Genomic DNA, 18,855 nt, shown 5'->3' with positions numbered 1-18,855 from the left:
CACAGGAAGCCCAATTCTGATATCTATTTTTGCTAATTGGTATTTTGACCAATCAGATCAGTTCTGAAAAAGATCTGATATGATTGGTCAAAATACCAATTAGTGGAATATAGATCAGAATTGGGCTGCCTGTGTAAATGTATTCTAGGTGACCTTCTGTCTGAATCATATAGTCAGATTTTTCATTATTGTTCTCTGTTGTATCAACTGACTGATTCTGTATGGGTGGTAAAAACAGAAGTATTTGTCAGGAAAATATTTATCTCAAAATGTTTGATTGTACAGAAAGGAGGGTTATAAAATCTCTAGATTCAGACATCATATGGATTATTTTTTGTTTGTTGCTAAAGACTGTTTGCTTTTCCTTGAGCGCGCAGGTCGTACACCGATTCTCCAATCAAATGCATGATTTATGAATCAGGAACCAATCAGAAGAACAAATCGTCCTTTTGTGGGTGGCAATTCAACCATGGAAACGCCCTCTTCACGTTTAAAAAAATAAAAAATAAAAAAAAACGATTGATCATTTTGCTTGTACCGGGTGGAGTAAAACGAGTCTGAGGTGGTGAAATATTGGTCTAAAATCGTCTTGTTATTTGCAATAGCTTATTAACTCCTACCAGCCTCTCACAAAATGACGACGACAACTATATATTCAGGCATGGAAGCCGGAGCAAAAAGCAGCTCCAGGTAAGCATCATGACATGTCAAGAGCTTTGCATTTTCAGCCAAATGTCAAATGATGCAGCCCTCCTCTAGACAGCTAAGTTAGCTCGCTAACCTTTAACTAGCTAGTTGTCAAACAATAGACCATATTTTCATAACCTGTTCGTATTAATGGCTTTTAAAATTATTTGTGAGAGGATGTATTTCACGTTAAATGCGTCTGTGGCCACAACCACCGTTGACATTTGCCTCTTTGTATGTGGAACAGGCTAACTGACGTTAGCATTTAGCTAGTGAATGTAGCTAGCTAACGACGTGCTCGTAGGTGTGTAAAAGCAAGCTAATGCTAATGGTTCTAACTGATTGCCTTCAAAGGAATCAACATTTGCTTATTTTATTCAATGCAGGGTGCATGACTTTAGAGCCAGACTGCTAGCATGAAACTTGTCGTTGGCTAGCAAATCAATAACAGTTAATTTTATGGTTGGGTGGGGCCCCCTGTGGAAGGTGATTTTTCTATCCGACTAACGTTAGTAGTATCCACTTTGCCAATCACGACCGTGCAGCCCTCTTCCATAACCAGATTTGCTCAAATTAAATATTCACTAACCAGCTATTCGGCTAGCTAGTTACTGACTTGCAAAACCAACTATGCTAATCAGACTTAAATTATTTTACATCTGGTTGGTTTAGCCGGCTTGATTAAGGTTGATATCAGGCCGAAGCAGCTGCCCCACATACGGAGACAACTGGCTACAATGACATCTGGATATTTTATGACCCGCTGGTTGTAGTGTGCCTCTGGGGCAAGTGGGATGGGGGAACCTAAAATGTCTGTTATCGTGAAAATCGATCAATTGAGCTTTCACCAGGTTTACATTTATGCAAGCACAAGGCATGTAAATGAAAAATATATAGTTTTAATTGTTAATCTTAGCAGAAGGTATTGTTTTTTAAAATCATTATCTCAATGCAGAGAAGCTGCCATTTTAAAGATGATTTCATTCTTTAAAAATCCTCACATTTGGTCTCCATGGTTTTGTCACACCCATTTTCATCCTCTTCTAAATCCTCGGCTTAAAGGTGTGTTCACTCACTGCAGGAAGAGATAGTGGCGCCAGCAGGAGCCCATTTTTAACATGAATTCAAAGCATTTTTTGTGTCAGCATAGATTAGCTCAAGTCAATGTGTCAGCTAACCAGACCACCATAATGACAGTAGTCAGGAAGGCTCTAATGTAGTGTTGCGCACCAGACACAGACTTCCTCCCAAAATAGCCTGGGGATGATGCCCTTTGTCCTGTGCAAAAGGTGTGTATTTTTTTCTTCAGTAGGAACTCTTAGAGGGTACAAATCCTAGTTTAAGGCTATACCAGTAAGAAGTATACAAGTTAGGCTAGTTTTATTTTCCTCAATACTTTTCTCATTGCTTTGTCTCTTAGGGTCCTGCGCCCCCCTGGAGGAGCCTCCAACATCTCTTTTGGCAATGATGAGGAAAAGCCCCCCAATCGCAAAAACAAGATGGCCTCCAACATCTTCGCTGAACCAGATGACCCACACGCTCATCGGAGGAACAACCCACCTGGTAACCCATCACCCTACCTCAGCCTCTTGTATAATACGTATACTGTGCCTCTAGCTGTATGTAGCCTATGTAATTTATCAAAACTTCTCAGTGCAGGTCCTTAGTCTTTAAATTAATTTCTCAGATTCTTAAATTCAAAGGTCTTAAATGCAACTGAGATGACTACAGTGTTTCCATTATAGTGCCACTGCTTAATTGTTGCAGTTATTACTATTTTAACATCAAATAATACTGGAGGCGCACTTTTTTTAAAGCTATCCAACCATGTGTGCACGTCATGTGCGAGTCGGGCCGTTGCCAGAGAACAAGATTTCCTATACATTTTTTGTTATTTTATTAGGATCCCCATTAGCTGTTGCAAAATCGGCAGCTACTTATCCTGGGTCCGCATGAAATATGACATAATACAGAACATTAATAGACAAGAACAGCTCATGGACAGAACTTCATCAATATTTTTTGAAAGGCACGTGTAGCGTACATATCAATACATACACACTATCTAGGTAAAATATGGAAGAGGCGATGTGCCGTGAGGTGTTGCTTTATCAGTTTTTTTTAAACCAGGTTTGCTTTAAACCAGGTTTGCTGTACATTTGAGCAATATGAGATGGAACAGAGTTCCATGCAATAAAATGGCTCTATGTAATACTGTGACTTTTCTTGCATTTGTTCTGGTTTTGGGGACTGTGAAAATACCCCTGGTGGCATGTCTAGTGGGGTAAGTGTGTGTCAGAGCTGACTGCAAACAATTTGGGATTTTCAACACAATGTTTTAAGAATTATACCTTCAACTACAATGAAGAGCAAGACGTGCCGCTTAACTAGATCTTTCCTTGCATCACTCGACAACAATAATCAAGATGAGACAAAACTAGAGCCTGCAGAACTTGCTTTTTGGAGTGCGGTGTCAAAAAAGCAGAGCCAAAAAAGCAGAGCATCTCTTTATTATGGCCAGCCCTCTCCCCATCTTTATAACCATTTGAATCTATGTTTTGACCATGACCGTTTACAATGAAAGGTAATGCAAAGTAATTTAGTCTCAACTTGCTCAACAGCCACACCATTCATTACCAGATTCAGCTGAGGTCTAGAACTTAGGGAATCATTTGTACCAAATACAATGCTCTTAGTTTTAGATGTTCAGGACCAGTTTATTACTGGCGACCCATTCCAAAACTGTCAACTCTGTTAAGGGTTTCAGTACTTCGTCAGCTGTGGCTGCTGACACTTATGATTCAAACATAGATATACATGGACAAACATGCATTGTTTTAATGCCAGTGGCAGGTCATTGGTAAAAATAGAAAAGAGTAGAGGGCCTAAAGAGCTGCCCTGCGGTACACCACACTTTACTTGTTTGACATTTAGAGAAGCTATTAAAGAAAACCCTCTTTCTATTAAATGGCTCTGAGTCCAGAGTATGGCAGAGATTGAAAAGCAATAACATTTACGCCACCATTAAAACGTTTGCGGTCACTTAGAAATGTCTTTGTGTTTGAAAGAAGAAAAAAGAAAAAACAACTAATTGTTGTCCATTTAAAATAACATAACTTGATCAGAAATACTGTAGACATTGTTAATGTTGTAAATTAATATTGTAGCTGGAAACGTAAAAAAAAAAAAAAAATGGAATATGTACATAGGCGTACAGAGGCCCATTATCAGCAACCATCACTCCTGTGATCCAATGGCACGTTGTTAGCTAATCCAAGTTTTTATCATTTGAAAAGGCTAATTGATCATTAGAAAACCCTTTTGCAATATTTGGTCAACAGTGATGCGCATTAACCTTCTTCCTGCAATGAAAGTACACATGACCAAAAGTATGTGGACACCTGCTCGTCGAACTGTCATTCCATTCAGCCACAAGCATTCGTGAGGTCGGTCACTGAAGCTGGCTGATTAGGCCTGGCTCACAGTCGGCATTCCAATTCATCCTAAAGGTGTTCGATGGGGTTGAGGTCAGGGCTCTGTGCAGGCCAGTCAAGTTCTTCCACACTGATCTCGTTCTGTATGGACCTTGCTTTGTGCATGGGTGCATTGTCATGCTGAAACAGGGAAAGACCTTCCGCAAACTGTGGCCACAAAGTTGGAAACGCAGAATCTTCTAGAAAGTCATTGTATGCTGTAGCATTAAGATTTCCCTTCACTGGAACTAAGGAGCCTCGTCCGAACCATGAAAAACAGCCTCAGACCATTATTCCTCCTCCACCAAACTTTACAGTTGGCACTATGCATTCGGGCAGGTTGCGTTTTCCTGGCATCTGCCAAACCCAGATTTGTCTGTCGGACTGCCAGATGGTGAAGCTTGATTTATCACTCCAGAGAATGTGTTTCCACTGCTCCAGAGTCTGATGGCGGAGAGCTTTCCACCACTCCAGCAGAAGCTTGGTATTGCGCATGGTGATTTTGGCTTGTGTGTGGCTGCTTGGCCATGGGAACCCATTTCATGAAGCCCCGACGAACAGTTCTTGTGCTGATGTTGCTTTCAGAGGCAGTTTGGAACTCCCTAGTAAAGCAACCGAGGACAGAAGATTTGTATGCACTTCAAAAGTCTGGATCTGTGAGGTTGTGTGGCCTACCACTTTGTGGCTGAGCCGCTATTGCTCCTAGACGTTTCCACTTCACAATAACAGCACTTACAGTTGACCAGGGCAGAAATTTGATGAACTGACTTGTTGGAAATGTGCCACGTAAGTCACTGAGCTTTTCTGTAAGGCCGTTCTACTGCCAATATTTTTCTGTGGCATGGATGTCATGGGGACGGTAAACATTGTTAATAAAAAATGTATATATTATACATTTTATTTGTTTAGCTCACATAATACAATTTAAAAGTGTGCATTAAGTTGTCTAAATAATAAATGTGGAAAAAAAGAATGTAGACATTAATTAATGCATAAAATTAGCATTGGCCAATAGTCTGGGAGAGGAAAAAAATACCAGTCCATGTAAATGCATTTGACCTGTCATGCTTATCAGTCTATAGGTTCATTTGCATAATTTAGTGAATTCAATTGGCGTGTGTGTTTTCGTTATGTGTAAATTCCTGAGAAGACCCTGCCACATGGCCACACAGTATAAGAGGCAGAGTACATTTTCATAGAGAACAAAGGAATTTCTTCCACCTCACAGAACTTGGGGTATGAACAAATTTCATGTTCCGGAGAAAGTATACAAGATCGGTGAAGAATCCAGCTTAGCTCAAACGAACTGGTCCGTTTGTTACAACTTGGGGAAGCTCATGGGAGACGTGTGGCAACATTACCATAACGCTGTTATATAATAGCCTCAGATATAATAATAATAATATATGCCATTTAGCAGACGCTTTTATCCAAAGCGACTTACAGTCATGTGTGCATACATTCTACGTATGGGTGGTCCCGGGAATCGAACCCACTACCCTGGCGTTACAAGCGCCATGCTCTACCAACTGAGCTACAGAAGGACCACAATGTGAGGTTTACATCTAATTGTTGTATAAGATGAATGAGTGAGTATAATACTGTTTGTAAAATTGTGTAATATGATTTTGGACTGTTTAATGAAGGAAAATACAATTCCTTTTTTATTTGAACTAAATCAGAGGACCGCCCCTGAGCTCAGTTAGGGTCAGGCATCCTGGGACAGGCCCTTTTCTGCAATTCTGAATAAAACCCAACTTTGAGAAAATATCACCAGACCATGTTTTTCTCCATTAGGAGAGGACAAAGGTTGTAGACCATTGCTGAATCTTTTAACCATACCACGTGGTTAAACTCTTAGACTATCGATACCGACAGAATAAGAACAAGTGTTTGATATAAGTTACGAGTCTGCAGCTAGGAATTCGGTATCATTGAACGCGAAGAACGGCATCTGCCGAAACATCCATTCTATAACAAATGAATGAATGTCACTCTGAACTATCCCCTCTAACGAAGACAGAGGACGAAACTCCAACAGAAACAAACTTTTCACCAGCGATCAAGACGACACACTGAGCATAAATATATACACTGTTCAAAAAATTAAAGGGAACACTTAAACAACACAATGTAACTCCAAGTTAATCACACTTCTGTGAAATCAAACTGTCCACTTAGGAAGCAACACTGATTGACAATAAATGTCACAAGCTGTTGTGCAAATGGAATAGACAACAGGTGGAAATTATAGGCAATTCGCAAGACACCCCCAATAAAGGAGTGGTTCTGCAGGTGGTGACCACAGACCACTTCTCAGTTCCTATGCTTCCTGGCTGATGTTTTGGTCACTTTTGAATGCTGGCGGTGCTTTTACTCTAGTGGTAGCATGAGACTGAGTCTACAACCCACACAAGTGGCTCAGGTAGTGCAGCTCATCCAGGATGGCACATCAATGTGAGCTGTGGCAAGAAGGTTTGCTGTGTCTGTCAGCGTAGTGTCCAGAGCATGGAGGCGCTACCAGGAGACAGGCCAGTACATCAGGAGATGTGGAGGAGGCCGTAGGAGGGCAACAACCCAGCAGCAGGACCGCTACCTCAGTCTTTGTGCAAGGAGGAGCACTGCCCTGCAAAATAACCTCCAGCAGGCCACAAATGTGCATGTGTCTGCTCAAATGGTCAGAAACAGACTCCATGAGGGTGGTATGAGGGCCCGACGTCCACAGGTGGGGGTTGTGCTTACAGCGCAACATCGTGCAGGACGTTTGGCATTTGCCAGAGAACACCAAGATTTGCAAATTCGCCACTGGCGCCCTGTGCTCTTCACAGATGAAAGCAGGTTCACACTGAGCACATGTGACAGACGTGACAGTCTGGAGACGCCGTGGAGAACGTTCTGCTGCCTGCAACATCCTCCAGCATGACAGGTTTGGCGGTGGGTCAGTCATGGTGTGGGGTGGCATTTCTTTGGGGGGCCGCACAGCCCTCCATGTGCTCGCCAGAGGTAGCCTGACTGCCATTCGGTACCGAGATGAGATCCTCAGACCCCTTGTGAGACCATATGCTGGTGTGGTTGGCCCTGGGTTCCTCCTCATGCAAGACAATGCTAGACCTCATGTGGCTGGAGTGTGTCAGCAGTTCCTGCAAGAGGAAGGCATTGATGCTATGGACTGACCCGCCCGTTCCTCAGACCTGAATCCAATTGAGCACATCTGGGACATCATGTCTCGCCCCATCCACCAATGCCACGTTACACCACAGACTGTCCAGGAGTTGGAGGATGCTTTAGTCCAGTTCTGGGAGGAGATCCCTCAGGAGACCATCTGCCACCTCCTCAGGAGCATGCCCAGGCATTGTAGGGAGGTCATACAGGCACGTGGAGGCCACACACACTACTGAGCCTCATTTTGACTTGTTTTAAGGACATTATATCGAAGTTGGATCAGCCTGTAGTGTGGTTTTCCACTTTAATTTTGAGTGTGACTCCAAATCCAGACCTCCATGGATTGATAAATTTGATTTCCATTGATCATTTTTGTGTGATTTGTTGTCAGCACATTCATCTATGAAAAGAAAAAGTATTTACTAAGAATATTTCATTCATTCAGATCTAGGATGTGTTATTTTAGTGTTCCCTTTTTTTTTAGCAGTGTATAAAGGCAACCGAAGGCCGTCTTCGTCAGTGTGTCACACCACTTTGCAATGAGCTGGAGGCAGTATGCATTTTGAAAACATAATTGTTGCACACCTGAACAGTTTTACTATGCGCCTTGCCTTGCTCCAAAGTAGCCTTGCCAAAATCAGACGATCTGTGGAGGCAATTATTTTGTTAACTTTCTTTCATTGTCTTCTGGCCAAAGGCACAATCCTAGTCATATTACCAACCAATGTTAGATGCATATTAGATCTACCCTTTTTCAAAATTTGGAACTGATATTTTCATCTCACATGAAACTGCTAGTTTTTGACAACTTTGTTTCCAGCTAATTGCAGTATGGAACCAACTTTCGCAATTACTTTTTAATGTTTGTTTTTCTGTAACCTAGGCCTACTGGTTGCCTGACTTTCTGTCTGGATGACCAAACTGGCTCGTGCATGTTGATTGTCTATCCCTACCAAATGCATTCATGACACCCAGGTTAAAATTCCAAAACAAGTATATTTATTTTGGGGTTGAAATGCATATTAAACATTTAGCTAGCTGTTGCTCGGGGATGCAAACTAGTCACTTGTTTTTTTGCTGAAAGGTATCCTTTTTGGGCCCTCACTAGTTTTTATCCCTGAACTTGCTTGCTAATTTGTCCTGGGAGATTAACATGGGTTGTTATTTTATAATAATAATAATAATATATGCCATTTAGCAGACGCTTTTATCCAAAGCGACTTACAGTCATGTGTGCATACATTCTACGTATGGGTGGTCCCGGGGATCGAACCCACTACCCTGGCGTTACAAGCGCCATGCTCTACCAACTGAGCTACAGAAGCACCATTTTACATGAAATGCATAGGTTTTGATGAAAAATGTTTTTGTATTTATAGAATTTTGATGGTGGTTGGCAACCAACTTTAAGGTGCATTACCATCACCGACTGGAGTGTGGACCTCCATCTTTCAATGACCCATGTGGGTAAATTCTTGTAATAACCAATGAGTAGATGGGAGAGGCGGAACATGCAGCGTGTCAAATGGCTAAAATAGAACCAAGTTCTTCTATTTTAGTACCTGGCTATGTAGGAGTCTGATGCGCTTGAGGAGTTTGGATGAAATTATTGAAAAACATGTACATTTTATTTTGCAACGCTCACAGATTAAACGTGTGCTGTCTGGTCAGCATGTTAGCCACCTGTTGCACCCTCTACAACCACTGATTATTATTTGACCCTGCTGGTCATCTATGACTGTTTGAACATCTTGCCCATGTACTGTTATAATCTCTACCCGGCACAGTCAGAAGAGGACTGGCCTACCCCTCAGAGCCTTCTTCCTCTAGGTTTCATCCTCCGTTCCTGCCTTCTTGGGAGGTTTTCCTGGGCACTGTGCTTCTGCATTTCTTGCTGTTTAGGGTTTTAGGCTGGGTTTCTGTACAGCACTTTGTGACATCGGCTGATGTAAAAGAGGCTTTATAAATACATTTGATGGATATGACTGACTTGATCATTGCCCTTGCTAGTTTGATTTGTTTTAACATTCCCAGTATTAGTTACATTTTCTGTCAGTTTTTTGTGCCCCCCAAAAAAAAAAAAAAAAAAATATTGAGTCACTGAAACAAGCAAGGTACCAGGCCAGCTGGTATTTACAACCTGATGGCAATTATTTGGACTACCAAGAAATGTATTGATGAATTATATTAACCATTCATTCAACTGCATCCATCTATTGTCAACAATGCCTCACTTTGCATCATGTATTTTTTGTGGGTAAAATATAACCTGTTTTTAAATCCTCAGTTTGGTTTTGTAGCATGACCTGAGTATTTGATATTTTTTTAATGTAAATTATGGTTGTCTGGTTACATTTGTAAATTAGTTAACTCTGTCAGTTCCACTTTAAGAGCTAGCCCTAAATATACAACTTTTTGCCAACGGGCTCATTTCTGGAGTGGAATATCAGCAGGTGTGCACAGACCTCACAATTGATATTAAATTTCATTCCAAGTGGCATTTTAAGAAGGTCTTAAATTCAATTTCATTGAACCTGGAGATAATCTATATGGATGCAAGTTGCAACTTCCTCCACAAGAGGGCAGATTGTGTTCATGTATGATGCTGTGATTCATGTTCGCTCCACAGAGCTTATAAGAAAAGCTGTCACTGTGTGTAGGAAATGGCCAATTTAACTCCTCCAATCCATAGTCATTACATTAGCTCTTCCACTATTGATCTTCCTTCCTACACTGACTCCCAGCAGGGCTGAGTCTGAGCCATTCTGGAATATTCATGAGGATCTCTGTGTTGCCTGCAGTGAATGCTCCCGTGTCAGGTCACAATCAACAGCCTGGTCAACACTATGCGACTGATGTGCTGCATGAGGCAAATGGTGGTCGCAACCGATACTGACTGGTTTTCTGATCCATGCCCCTAACCTTTTTTTATTTTTTATTTTTTTTATTTTTTAAACAAAGTTATCTTTGACCAACACTCGTATCTGTATTCCCAGTCATGTGAAATCCATAGATTCGAGCCTAATGAATTTATTTCAATTGATGGATTTTCATAACTCCGACTCAGTAAAATCTCTTGCTGTTTGATATTTTTGTTCAGTATATGATAAATCCAACTGACTTGTCTGATTAGCAGCTGTTGAGTAGGGGAGTTCGCCATGATGTCTGAAAGGTCAGGTGGGGAGACTGAGTTTTTTTTTTTTTTTTTTTTTTTTTTTTGCTGGTTGTTGAATTGGAGTGTTTCCAATTCAACTCTCACTCTTCCTCCAAACGTTCCTTTCTAGGTCATAACTTGCAACCCCTTGTGATTTAGCAATTAAAAACAATCCATGAAATGGCAGAGCTAAGCAGTTTTAGTTTCATTTTACTTGATTAGGTGTTTGGCTGCTTAACTCTTATCAAGTATCTGAAACGTTATCACTTCTGGCATGAGATGTTCTTAAATTAGAATGTAAGCCCTCGATCACTTGGTGATTAGCCAGTCAATTCCCAGGGATTGAGACTCAAACCGTGTCAATTCTGTATCTACAGGTGGGAAGCCCACCGGAGTGCTGTGTGGAGAGCCCTCAGCCCCACTGAGGAGATGTGCTGCCCAATCTTCCTCCAACAACCACGAGGACTCCAACGCCGGGGTGAGATGGCGCAACGCTGTGTTTGTGTGGGGGTGACAAATCTGGAATTTCCCATGTTGACATTTCCTCAAACTTAAACAATGGGCATTCCTTGTTGAGGATTTTCTTTCACTTTTGTGTATTTGGCCTACTCCTTTCTGTTGTGTTTTCTAATAACTTACCTTTTTGTCCCTTCATCTCCTCTTAGACTGGAGACAATGATGTGGGAAATGCTGGTAAGGACTATTTTAATGATTCTTGCTAACTTCCACTGTTAAACAAGTTGTCCAGATTAAGACTACATATTCATGTCTGTAAACTTCTAAGAAGGTTCATTTTATTCACAATGCTAGTTAAATTATAGGGAAATATGATTTTTAGTATGGTATGTAGTGTTGAAATGTTGAACATTTGTAGTTTTTGTCTATCGATTTTGTTTTTATTACCAGATGTTTTTAAAAGCTTCAAGTGGCAGTATTACTTTTTTAAATGCTTGAGTGGCAGGCATGTTATCCTGTCTCCTTACCCATGTTTAGATAACGCTGTGGAGGTTGAGGTCATTCCTGCCCCAGAGCAGAGGAATGAGGCCTCCCAGCCCGCCGCTGGGATGACATCAGGCCGCAGGAACCCCCCAGGGGGAAAGTCCAGCCTCATCCTCGGTTGAGGTTCCTCTCCTTCTCTTTCTCTCTTTCTCAGAACTCCGCTGTCCTTTTCTCTTTTTTAAAAGAAGAATCTCCACCTGTTCATCTGAGTCCAGGACTTTCGTCCCGTCCTCTTCCTCTCCTCCCTGAGTCAATTGTTTTGATACCCCCTCTTTTTTAATTTTTGTATGTTTTTTTTGACAGAAGCACTTTATGTACCTGATCCAAGCCCCTGGCATATGTAGTGCTGTAGTCACAGGCCCTCTGGCCAAAGGGCATGAGGTTTAAGTTGTCCCTCACTCCATCCGGTGTCAATGGCAAAGTTCTGATGTGCGTTCGATAAGGTTTAAACAAAAAACAAAAAAAATACTAAAATGGATTTATATGAAGTTGTTGCTTTTGCACCGTGTTCATTGTCTGGTAAAAACTGCATGCACGCCTGGTTTGTTCCAAGTCTGACTCAACCAAAACATTTTGGTGAAGCCTTTTGTTTAAAAAAATAAAAATCTATTAAAAAAGGAACTAAAAGTTTTACTGTGAACGTTTCATTTTAATTGAAGGTTATGCTGGACTTTATTGAGTCATATTAATTAATTGTTGGGGTACATGATCTAGTGTTGCATGAAGTTTGGGACTTGAACATTTCTATGGAAACTAAAATCCACACAGGGGATCCAAACCGTTTACTCAAACCCCGGTGTCATTATTTCTGAAGACTAAATTCAGTGAATATGTCCAGAAAATGGGCTTTCTAATGTCATGAAATGGAGAACAAGATGACATTTTATTGTATCTGATTTTATTTTATTTATTTATTTTTTGGAAGGGAAACTTTCTCAACGGCTAAAGTGTATGCCTGTTTGTGTGGTACTCAATCTGATAGAATGACAAGTGACCTTATGACAGCTCTGCCTAGTTCTCATTTTACTTATTTATTTATTTTAATTCTCAATGTTGGACAATTTGGTACATTAAGCAAATTGCTCAGTTCTTGTTCAAACTTCTGTCATGGTCTCTTACAGGTCTGATGCCTATTTTACTGTCTGCCTTGTACAGGGAAACCTGTGGTTCTGTGTATTTATACATGCATACATATAACACACAGGTCAATTTTGTTCAAATGTAATTTGAATGAAATTGCACACATGGCTTTAGTGAATTCATGTTAAAGTGCTGTTCTGCAGATGTTGAACGGTCAGCTGGGCTACATGACCGTTACTTGTTCATCCAATTTCATGCAGGTTTGTTTATCACTGTAAAAGTCGCAATGAATATTGCCGCAAATTAAATGTCACTTTTGACCATACATGGCTGTCTTTTATTTCTGAAGGCAATGGCGCAGTTGGCTGTGTCGTTATTCAGTGACCTAAATACATTTTTGAACTGGGTGGTTCGAGCCCTGAATACTGATTGTCTGACAGCAAACACATTTTTACTGCTCTAATTACATTTGTAACCAGTTTATACAGTAACAGCCATAAGGCACTTTGGGGTTTGTGGTACAGTGCCTTCGGAAAGTATTCAGACATTTAGATTTTTTCCGAAATTGTTTGTTACAGCTTTATTCTCAAAGGGGTAAATAAAAAATCCTCTTCAATCTACACAACATCCAATAATGACAGCGAAAATAGGTTTTATACATTTCTGCAAATGTATTAAAAATACAGAAGTACCTTTTCTATTTACATATTCAGAGACTTGAAATGTATCTCAGGTGCAGCCTGTTTCCATAGAAACATATTGGAGTCCACCTGGGGTAAAGTCAATTGGTTGGACATGAGTTAGAAAGGCACACACCGGTCTACATAAGATCCCACAGTTGACAGTTTTTGCTCTGACATGCACTAAGGCATTAGGTCGACGGAATTGTCTCTTCCTAGAGCTGGCCGACTGTCCAAACAGCAATCGGGGGAGAAGGGCCTTGGTCAGGGAGGGGACTAAGAACCCGATGGTCACACTGACAGCGCTCAAGAGTTCCTCTGTGGAGATGGTTGTCCTTCTGGAAGGTTTTCCCATCTCTGCGGCACTCCCCCCATCAGGCCTTCATGGTAGAGTGGGCAGTAAAAGACATGACAGCCTGCTTGGCGTTTGCCAAAAGGCACCTAAAGACTCTGACCATGAGAAACAAGACTCTGTTCTGATGAAGCCAAGATTCAACTCTTTGGCCTGAATGCCAAGCTTCACGTCTGGAGGAAACCTGGCACCATCCCCTACGGTGAAGCATGGTGGTGGCAGAATGCTGTGGGGGTGTTTTTCAGAGGCAGAAACTGGGAGACTAGTCAGGGTTGAGGCAAAGATGAATGTAGCAAAGTACAGAGAGAACCTGTTCAGGACCTCAGGCTGGGGCGAAGGTTTACCTTCCAATAGGACAACGACCCTAAGCACACAGTCAAAATAATGCAGGGGTGGCTTCGGGACAAGTCTCAATGTCCTTGTGTGGCCCAGCCATAGCCAGGACTTGAACTCAATCGAACATCTCTGGACAGAGCTGAAAATAGCTGTGCAGCAACGCACCCCATCCAGCCTGACAGAGCTTGAGAGGATCTGCAGAGAAGAATGGGAGAAACTCCCCAAATACAGGTGTGCCAAGCTTGTAGCATCATACCCAAGAAGACTCAAGGCTGTAATTGCTGCCAAAGATGCTTCAATAAAGTACTGAGTAAAGGGTCTGAATACTTATATAAATGTGATATTTGTTTATTTTTTATAAGTTAGAAAATATGTCAACTGTTTTTGTTTTGTCATTATGGGGTATAATTGTGTGTAGATTGATGAGGGGGGGGACAATTTAATCAAGATTGTAACCTAACAAAATGTGGAAAAAGTCCAGGGCTCTGGATGCACTATATAGCCGATATTCCATGGCTAAGGGCTGCATCCAGGCATTCTGCAGTGCGTTGTGCTTAAGAACAACCCTTAGCCGTGGTATATCGGCTATATACCACACCCCCTAGCCGCCACGGGGCGGCAGGTAGCCTAGTGGTTTGAGTGTTAGGCCAGTAACCGAAAGGTTGCTAGATCGAATCCCCAAGCTGACAAGGTACAAATCTGTCATTCTGCCCCTGAACAAGGCAGTTAACCCACTGTTCCTAGGTTGTAATTGTAAATAAGAATTTGTTCCTAACTGACTTGCCTAGTTAAATAAAGGTAAAATAAAAAAATGATTGCTTAATTACATTGACTTTGATACTACTGTATGTATTGACTGCAAAATGACAAGTGAAAGTGGTGGCATGTCTTTGCAACATTCCTTTTCAGTCATGGTCGGACTGCCTCAAATGTTTTGAATAGCCTACCACCCGTTTGTTCCGTACCGTCCTCCTCTTCCTCCCTCTCCGACTCCATTGTTTTGATACCCATTTCAGTTGAAGGCACTCAGTTGTACAACTGACTAGGCATCTCCCTTTCCTTTCCCCTTTTTCTCTCCCCTTTTTGTTGTTGTTGACAGAAGCACTTTGAGTCTGATCAAGCCCCTGGCATCTAGTGCTGTAGTCATAGTCCTGCTGGCCAATGAGCTTGTGTAGGCTGGGGAACCTAAAATGTCTTCTGGTGACAGTCGATTAAGTGACTCTGCAACCTGGGTTACATTTATGCAAACACAGTGGGTAACAAAAAAAAAACCCCAAAAATTAATTCTTAATCTTGGAGGGTAATCTCTAAGAGCAGAGAAGCTTCCAGTTCAAAGATTATTTTGTGCTATAAAAATCCTCATGCTTGGTCTCCATGGTAACCATCAGATTTTTCCTTTAAAGGTGGTTTCACTCACTGCCGGAAGAGCTAGTGAAGCCAGCTTGGAGCACATCTCTAAAATGATTTCAAAGCATTTAGTGTGTCAGCATAGATTAGCTCCAGTCAGTCGGTGTGTCCGTTAACCAGACCATCATAATGACAGGGGTCAAGAGGGCATTGAAAGGGAGTGGTCTTACAGTTTTTTCCAATTGCTAACACACTAAAATGACATGCATAGATAGCACAATTATTTAAACTGACACACAGAGAGCAAAACCTCTTCTCAAGTCTCCAAAAGTCTAAACACATTTTCTGCTTTACACACATTTTGCAATTCAAAAGGGCACTTTTTAAATGCACTGCACACAGTTCTCTGCATAAGACACAACAATATGACATAAAGTCACATGTTTGCCATTTCAAAACACAGCCATTCAAAATGACACGACATGAGCTAATTGGCCAATACATGTGCCACCCGGCCAAACACCTCAATGGTTAAATGTTACCACTTCAATCAGGAAGTAAGCACTATGAAAAGACCACAGGTGAGCACCTTTTGTTTTACAACAACAATGGAAGCTGTTACAGAGAGAGGAAGAGGGAGGTTGAGAATGAGAGGGGGAGGAAGAGGGAGGTTGGGGTAGAGCTGCTAAGGGAGTTCATGGCCAAAGAAGATAACAACTTTCAAATGAAATCAGAGCAACCTTAGTTGATCATGTCATCAACCATGGGCTGACAATGGGAGAGGCTGGACAGAGGGTGCAGCCCAACTTGAGCCGTTTTACTGTCGCCTGTGTCATCCGGACATTTAGACTGGAGTACAGGTATGTAACCAAAATTTCTTTCACACTATGTAGTACACCCCATGTCATAGTGTATCAGTTGGGTGACACCTGTTTACTTCATGAATTGCTGATGTCATACACTAACTGCACACATTTCCTGTAGAATTTACTCTACTGTGGGGGAAATATCTTTAGGTTGCATTGCCCAAGCCCTATATTTTTGTTTTTTTGTTTTTCTAAAGGACTGAGAGATGCACCCATGGTGAAGGAAATGTCAGGAAATGCCAAATGTTCACCGGGGTACAGGAAGCTGCCATTGTAAACTTGGTTTTGGAAAATAATGAAATCAGATTACGAGAAATTCAAAGCCACATCATCCAAGACAACACCATATTCAACAACATTCAACGAGTCAGTCTGTCCACATTGGCTTGCATTCTCAAGTGAAACCAAATCTGAATGAAACAACTTTATAAGGTGCCGTTTGAGAGAAACTCTCAAAGAAACAAAGAGGTCAGACGAGCATATGTGGATGTAAGTACAATATTGACTGCAGTACACTACACGCAACAATGTTTCCCAGTGCACTGGATAACACCATATTGACTGCTTTTGTTCTTTGTTTTCAGGGAGTACTGGAAATGGATGCTCATGCAATCCCATGTGAGTTCATCTTTATAGATGAGGCTGGGTTCAACCTAGCAAAGACCAGAAGAGAGAAACGTCATTGGCCACAGAGCCATTATAGATGTTCCTGGCCAACGTGGTGGGAACATCACAATGTGCGCTGCCATCTCCAGTACACATGGTGTCCTCCACCGTCATGCCATCCATGGACCATACAACACAGCCCATATTCTCACATTTCTGGACAGACTCCACAACATTCTCATACCACCAGAGCGTATGAATGACGCAGATCATCAAAGAACCCGGTACGTTGGGCAACGTGAGCTTTCATCGTGCAGCCCCAGTCCAAAACTGGTTTGCTGACCACCCACCATTTCTCGTGCAATACCTCCCACCATACTCACCATTTCTGAACCCCATAGAAGAGTTATTTTCGGCATGGCGGTGGAAGGTATACGACCGGCAGCCCTTTGTGCGCAGGCCTCTTGTGCAGGCTATGGAAGAGGCATGTGATGAGATTGATGTGGGTGCGATTCAGGGATGGATAAGGCACTCAAGGCGCTTCTTCCCTCGATGTCTGGCAAGGGAAGATATTGTCTGTGATGTGGACGAGGCGTTGTGGCCAGAACCAGCTGTGTGGCAAGATGCTGCCTGTGATGTGGAGCTGTGTGGCAAGGCGTCTGTGGCCAGAACCAGCTGTGTGGCAAGATGCTGCCTGTGATGTGGACGAGGCGTTGTGGCCAGAACCAGCTGTGTGGCAAGATGCTGCCTTGTTATTTTTCTTGCCTTTTCTTTTTCAGTTTACTGAATTTTTTGTGATCGTATTTTGGTTCAGTCCAATGTAAATATATCTGCTGTGCATATGTTGCACTGACTTGTTTGGTGAAAAATAAAACATCAAATGTTTCAACAGCATGTGTGTGTATCTGTAAATATTTCTGTGCATCTGAAGAATTTTCTACAATTTGAACTATTTTAGTATTATGGCAAAGCATACTAAAGCTGAGAGTGCTTTTCATTATGCCCAACAGTGTGTAGTTGTTTAGACAAAAATCTGGTTATATGAGTGAAGTGTGTGCCATTTCATACAAATGTTTGCTTTTGATAATGCTATATGTAGTTTTGGTTGCAGTGCTTCATATTGCAGGATATATGAGGTATTTTGCAGTTTGGGTGTGTGGTTTTGTGAATTGTGTTAAGTATTTTGATAAAACCAGCCTAGTTTGCAAAATTGTGTTTCAGCAATTGGGAAAAACTGTAATGTAGTCTTGCACAACAGACACTGACTTCCTCCCCAAATAGCCTGGGGGTGAGGTTGCCCTCAATGGAAATGACTAGCTTCATCAGACTGAATTGATTTGCCTGGCGACCAAAACACCTTGCTTCGGCCAAACGCTTCACCATGAGTTTGGAGCTGAGTACCTCCCCAACTATTTCTAGAACACATTCTAACCGTTCTGATTGGTCCCAGAAACCGGTAGGTTGGGCAAGAGCCAGAAATTCATCCTTGGCTTTGATAATCTGATTGGTTAGAGATGATCCAATCGTTAATGACTTTGTTTTGTACAATAACCCTTATTTTGACCTCACCATAAACAACTTCAACGATGGCTGTCTTAGAATAGACGGTGGCGATGGGGGACCGGTAGAGAGATTGCGTCCCTCGAGCAGGAAAGAAAGTGGAATATTTTCAAAAAGAAAATATATAAATCCATTGTTGCCACCCTTAGCATTGAATGCAAGGGAATCCAGCGAGCATATGGCCTCCCTTGATAATAAAAAAATATTATAATAATAGCCAATCAGCGTTGAGCTAAACTGAGTGAGCTCAGCTGTGAATTGTCCTGGCGCACCTAAAAAAGTGTAATTTGGCTTCACACCAATCACATCACATCAAAAGCAGAACGTCATTTACAGAAAACAAATACATTTCTGCATCTAGTTGTCCTAGCTAAATAGTAAAGAACTCCCCTCACCTGGATGTCTAAGTGTTAATTAAAAGGTATAATACATGACCTGCATGCACTAGGCCCTCCATGGAATGAGTTTGACACCCCTGCTCTCAAATCGGGTGAGTAGATACGTTTTTTTTTTCTACTTGCACGCTCTCTCTCTCTCTCTCTCTCTCTCTCTC

At 41.7% G+C, this 18,855-nt stretch overlaps 1 protein-coding gene across 2 annotated transcripts; it reads left to right on the top strand.

Moving 5' to 3' along the window:
* Positions 1-503: 503 nt before the first annotated feature.
* Positions 504-12,880, top strand: LOC118389299 (jupiter microtubule associated homolog 1-like). Of its 2 annotated transcripts, none has more exons than XM_035779215.2 (5): positions 504-690; positions 2,108-2,250; positions 10,854-10,954; positions 11,142-11,169; positions 11,470-12,880. In XM_035779215.2, the coding sequence occupies exons 1-5, from the start codon at positions 635-637 to the stop codon at positions 11,595-11,597; spliced, it is 456 nt and encodes a 151-aa protein (XP_035635108.1). In that variant the 5' UTR covers positions 504-634; the 3' UTR covers positions 11,598-12,880. The 2 variants fall into 2 exon arrangements, with proteins under 2 accessions (XP_035635108.1, XP_035635109.1); XM_035779216.2 differs by lacking the exon at positions 504-690 and adding an exon at positions 963-1,976.
* Positions 12,881-18,855: the final 5,975 nt, after the last annotated feature.

Source organism: Oncorhynchus keta, chromosome 10 (assembly GCF_023373465.1).
Source record: "Oncorhynchus keta strain PuntledgeMale-10-30-2019 chromosome 10, Oket_V2, whole genome shotgun sequence".
NCBI classification, from domain to species: Eukaryota; Metazoa; Chordata; class Actinopteri; order Salmoniformes; family Salmonidae; genus Oncorhynchus; species Oncorhynchus keta.
The sequence above is the reverse complement of the archived record's forward strand: the minus strand, read 5'-3'. Positions and strand labels throughout refer to the sequence as shown.